The following is a 5,773-nucleotide window of genomic DNA, read 5'->3' as shown; positions in this document are numbered from 1 at the left end:
CCAGACAGCCACATACATCTCCATTGGCGTGTGTATTCGTCAACTTCTACTACTAAAAAAACATAGACTGAATGGCTTAAAAAGCAGAAATCGTTCTCACAGTTCTGGAGGCTAGAAGTCCAAGATCAAGATTCCGGACAGTTTGGTTTCTGCTGAGGGCTCTTTTCCTGGCTTGCGTACAGTGGCCTTCTTGCTGTGTCCTCACACAGCCTTTCCTCAGTGCATACACGGTGCATACACAGAGACAAGTAGCAAACATTATGTAGCTGAATTAAGACGCTATGAAGAAAAAGTATGTCTCCTTTATTTTTTGATGTTTTGATCCTGCTTGTATGTCATCACTGACTTTACTTAGAAGACGGTAAATCATTAAGGGATAAGCCCCCAGATTTTGATGTAACTTTCATGCAATAAAGAATCTATCGAGACGTTCCTTTCCCTCTCCCACAATACCTCTCGCTCTTTCTTTTCTACTTGGGCCCGGCAGGATGGCTCCCGCGAAGAAGGGTGGCGAGAAAAAGAAGGGCCGTTCTGCCATCAACGAGGTGGTGACCAGGGAGTACACCATCAACATTCACAAGCGCATCCATGGAGTGGATTTCAAGAAGCGTGCCCCACGGGCACTCAAAGAGATCCGGAAATTTGCCATGAAGGAGATGGGAACACCAGATGTGCGCATTGACACCAGACTCAACAAAGCTGTCTGGGCCAAAGGAATAAGGAATGTCCCATACCGCATCCGGGTGCGGTTGTCCAGGAAGCGGAATGAGGATGAAGATTCACCAAATAAGCTCTATACATTGGTTACCTACGTACCTGTCACCACTTTCAAAAATCTACAGACAGTTAATGTGGATGAGAACTGACTGCTGATCGTCAAATAAAGTTACAAAACTGAAAAAAAAAAAAAAAAAGAATCTATCAAGAGCTAGTAGTCTATAAGAATAGGGATGAGATTTCTGTGAAAATGTAGAGCATGCTGTAGTATGCAGTATTCTCCAAGCTTTTTGGATAAGGAAATCCTATTTCTGTAGCCCGCCATGAGACTAGTATTTCACAGAACTGCTCTTTCTGAAATGTGCAGTTACAGGACGTCTGACAGAATATGGCCTCTGATATATTGGCCTTGATATCCAACTCCCACTCAAGCCCAAGGATGAACAGTCTCCAGGAAGTGAAATATTATTAACAGAGTACATAGGGGACAAAAACAGCAGTAGAATGCATATTTATTGTCAGTGGGAGGTCTTTCAGACAGACCAGAAAGGTGGTATTTCCTGGTAATCATTTTATGCCATATATGTAGCTGGAAGCTTTATAAACTTCCTAAGAGAAGTTTACTTATTAATTTATAATGGGTACCACCGTCCTAAGGTCTGTATCGATTGTTTATTATTATAATAATTTATAATTTTGAGCACTTACTATATGCCAGTCATTCCTCTATGCATATTATACCTACTTAATTCTTCCCCAAACTCTGAAGTAACCACTATTATTAGGCCCATTTTATAGATATGAAAACTGAGTCATGAAGAGGTCAAGTAGCTTTGCCAAGTTATACAGGTAGTAAATGATGGAGCCAGGTTATGTATCTACATAGCTGTCATCGGAGGCAGTACTGAACGTCTGTACTCTTCTGATTTTAATGTCCATCGCATTGTCTTGGAAAGAGAGGCATGAGGCTGGAAGCTTGTGCCGAGATCAGGGATCCAGACTAAGGGAAGTTGAATGATCACATTTTTCATTACCACTGAACACCTTGGCTTTTTGCCCTGGGAAGCCCGGGCTCAGGCATGCCATTTTCTTTTGGTATCTCTTTTCTAGGATTCCTTAGCAACTTACACCCCTGATGAAGGAAGGAATCCTTTTTTAAATATGTTGATAAATTCAAACACATTTTGGTCTGGCAGAAATCATTCAGTCTCATTGTATTTTCTAGATTTGTGTCTGTAAGATTAATGCTCAGAGGTTAATATATTTCCCTCTATTCCAAAATTTTGGATATCTCAACATCAAAACACTTAAGTATTTGTTATAGAACCGCCCCCACCCCCATCTTTCCAGGCATGTTCTAGTTCTATTTCTTTCATAAAATGTGCTATCATTACTCCAGCCCATTCATGTTTCTCCTTTCCTTAACTTTGTCTTTGCAGTGAGTTTTATATATGTATCATATTTAGTCTTCCAATCGGAAACCCTTAAATATAGAGACATATTTTTATCCTCTGTGCTAGCTCCTAAATCACTCAGCCTAACTGGAAATGAGTTGGTAGAGTAAATAAACCACCTTGCAGATGCTCATTAACTGATCAAAATGTCTGTTTTCAAGTTATTTTTGATAATGCTACCATATATAAGGTCTTGATTTTTAGTCAAAAATTTTAATGAAAATTCACTAATTTAATATATCTGTTAATTCTTCTATTTCGATATCATAGGCACTTAGACATTCCTAATGATATGTAAATTTTGTTAACTACATAGTTTTACATTAAAATCAGAAGTCAAGGTATTTATTTTTAAGTTCTGATCACTTGGGAAGTCAGTTTAACAATTCTTAAGAAACAGCATTTGTCACCTTCTAGAGAAAAAATGATCAGGTTAGTGTAGATGGAATTTGCTCTTTTAAATTTGGTGACTCTATAGAAAGATACAGAGAGCAAACATATGGTTTATATTAAAATCATATTAGGTATAGATAGTGTTCTTTTCTAAATCTTCTCCAGGCTGTAGCATAATATCTGCATTTTTATATTATTAAACTCTTGAGTGCTGCTGCTGTCAGGTGCTGATTTGTTACTTTGAAATTCATCTAGAATTCCTGCAACAAGTCTTCTCTCTCTCCCCACTCCAGGTACTTTGTGTTTCAATGTGACATTTTCCTATCCATACAGATCAGTTGTTTATAAAGGAAAAATTTCCTGTGTCTGATATTTCTGGTTAGGTAATAAATATTTCATTGCCACATATCCTCTGTATCTGTGAAATTCTGCCATCACTTTAATTTCTGAGTGGAAAGGGAAATCATTATTGTGGCCTTTTATCTTATTAGCAGATGTGCACTTGGTTTCTATTAGGGAATAGGAGTATATTTGTAACCATCTGAAAGTCCCAGCATCACAGTTTTGGAAATGAAACTATCCATAACATTGTCTTAAACAGAATTTACAAATGTGTCATTAATATTTATATTTATCAGTAAGCATTCTGAATGTGTATATGTGAAAAACTACACACACACGCACACACACACACACACATACAGGCCCATACATATACAGATCAGTGATCAGCTCATTTATGTTATTTAAATCCAACATCTAGCTATTTCAACAAATTGCCCAGAAAAGAGTGGCTATAAATCATTCTTTTTATTTTTGTTGTGTTACCCTAAGACTTAAAAGAAATGGCAAGATTTTTTGCCCTACACTTTTCTCCTTCTTCTCACTTGTGCCTTTGTCAATTAATTGGTAAAGTTACTGAGTCTACAGGGCTTATAGCTAATCAGGGAGTTTCATTTATTGGTTTAGGTAAAAGCTTTCAGAATGTTAATGCATCACCCAAGGTGTGCCTGGGAGCATACCTTTTGCAGGAAATACTTCCAAAGAGAGTAGTCTGGAAAGAACACAGCTCAAGCTTGGAATTTACCTCTTCAGGCAGCTCATATCCTCTCTTGTCTCTCCCTATTAAGTTATTCATTTATTTTATATAGTTATATTTAGTAAAATGAATAATTTTAAGTAGGACTGTTTTTTTAAATTTTTATTTATATGTGGATGTTCTGACATATGTTGTTCTTTCCTTTAATTCTTTCTCTCATTGCCCCACAAACCCACCATCAATCGTTTGATAATTTTATTCTCTCTTTTGATACTTTTGTTTGACAAAGTATTATATTCCAGACAGAAGTGTGTAATGCCCTTTTCACTGAAAGAGCTTTACCTTGGCAGATGTCTCCCTAACCTAAATATTTGTTCACTGTCTCTCCAAATGTTCCAACAATGCTGGGCCAACTACAATCCTTTTTCCTCAGCAGTGATATTAATATTTCTTTCGGCCATTTTATTAAAGATCATTGTAGCACCCACTTAGTATGTCACCACAGACATGGCGGATTATCAATTCAGTCTGTGGCCAACTTTATTTCAAGTTTGTTTTCTCTCTTCCTCTTTCCCCAAAGAGGGGAGCAGTGTTTATTATAAACCCAGAAATGATACCACTCACTCAATTTGTTTTAAAAAACTGCAGAGTTTTGAGTTTGGGGGCTTTTATATTTTTATATAGGTTATTCCACAGACAGAAAAATACCAGGGAAAAGAACGCAGGGCCTGGCATTTGGAGTTGGCAGGCTGCTGGCACCTCTTTGGGTTTGCAACTCATTTTGTAGAAGTATGGAGTTTTGCAGTTGCTACCATGCCCCGCCTGTTGGCAGTTCACCCCATCTAGCTTCCTTCCCACTGGGTTTACTATTTAGACTCATCAGCACCGCCCCCACTGCCTTCCCCATAGTACAGGGGCTCTTGTTGCTAGCAGGACTCACCCACTGATTCCTTTGGTTTCTGAGCTTTGGAAATAGCTTGACGTGGGGAGTTCCGTAAGTGGGGAGTTTTAAGAAAGTCTCTACTCCACAGTTGTTAACTGTTTTGTAATCGAAGTACATAACCTCACTTTCCCTGTACAGACACACGGACACCTGTTGCTTGTGGATTTCTGGAACAGTCAGTGTTTTAATTTCAGGCATGTGCTTCAAATGTTGGAATCAAGACAGTGATTTGGTAGCAGCACAGATACAAGCTGTGTCTCCTCAGGGAGCATGCCCCATAGAGAGCAACAATTTAAATAAAGTAACAAGTGTGGCATTTTGAAATTGATCTAAGTATTTCTAGAATTGTTTCCTGGGGTGATGGAAAGGGGACTAAATGAAGTAGAGGAGTTTTGAGGATATATGGGGGAAAAGTCACTGTAACTTGTTGAGGTTTCTAAAGGCCGTCTGCACCTAGGAGAATAGCACCGGTTTAAGAGTTTTGTTCCTGACTGTATTCCCTAATGGAAAGAGGATGATGACACACATCTTACATGGCTGAGGAAATCCAGCTGAAAAGATAAGGGTATTTATTGTGATTAATACCTGTAATGCCCACTGAGGAAATTATAATGTTGTCATTGTCGTGCTGGAGACCCTGCTTGCTGTGCCATTTGTCATGTGAGGCGGCCTGCGAGGTGTTTGGTTTCGCTCCCCACATAAGAACTCAGGACATGGTGAGGCCAAAAAGGAACACTCACGGAGCCATAGGTAGGGGAGTCATACCACTATAGTCTCACTGGCAGCTGTGCTGGAGACACAGGAAGCAGGAGCCACAGAATCCGCAATCCACACTCCATCACACTCCATGCTCGCTAGCTGCAATCCGCTGTGCAAACTGCAGTAGCTCTTGCAGGCTCAGCCACCATCTTCTTGCTAGCCCCCATTTCCTGCTAGCGTAGCCACGGCAGTTATATTAGTAGCCAATGGCTCACTGGTTACAGCTGACGGCCAACTAGCCACAGCTGATGGCCATCCAATCACAGTTGATGGCCATTTACTACCCAAGCCAGCACCTTTCTATGTGAGGCAGAGAGCCTGCTGCTCTCTGGGGCTCTGTACCCACGGTCATAAACACAGTTTGGTGATCTGCCACCCTGGCCATAGGTGGTGGGTCCTAGGTGGGCACCTGAGCCCATATCTACCAATCTAGGTGCTTACCACTCTGCCAAATAAAAGCCCCAGTAG

At 39.9% G+C, this 5,773-nt stretch overlaps 1 protein-coding gene across 1 annotated transcript; it reads left to right on the top strand.

Moving 5' to 3' along the window:
• Nucleotides 1-449: 449 nt before the first annotated feature.
• LOC308496963 (large ribosomal subunit protein eL31-like) lies at nt 450-866 on the top strand (the record flags this gene model as incomplete). Its single annotated transcript, XM_081046820.1, has 1 exon — nt 450-866. The coding sequence occupies exon 1, from the start codon at nt 489-491 to the stop codon at nt 864-866; it is 378 nt and encodes a 125-aa protein (XP_080902946.1). The 5' UTR covers nt 450-488.
• Nucleotides 867-5,773: the final 4,907 nt, after the last annotated feature.

This window comes from Rhinolophus hipposideros (assembly GCF_964194185.1).
Source record: "Rhinolophus hipposideros genome assembly, chromosome: 4".
NCBI classification, from domain to species: domain Eukaryota; kingdom Metazoa; phylum Chordata; class Mammalia; order Chiroptera; family Rhinolophidae; genus Rhinolophus; species Rhinolophus hipposideros.
This window is presented reverse-complemented; position numbering and strand designations above follow the sequence as displayed.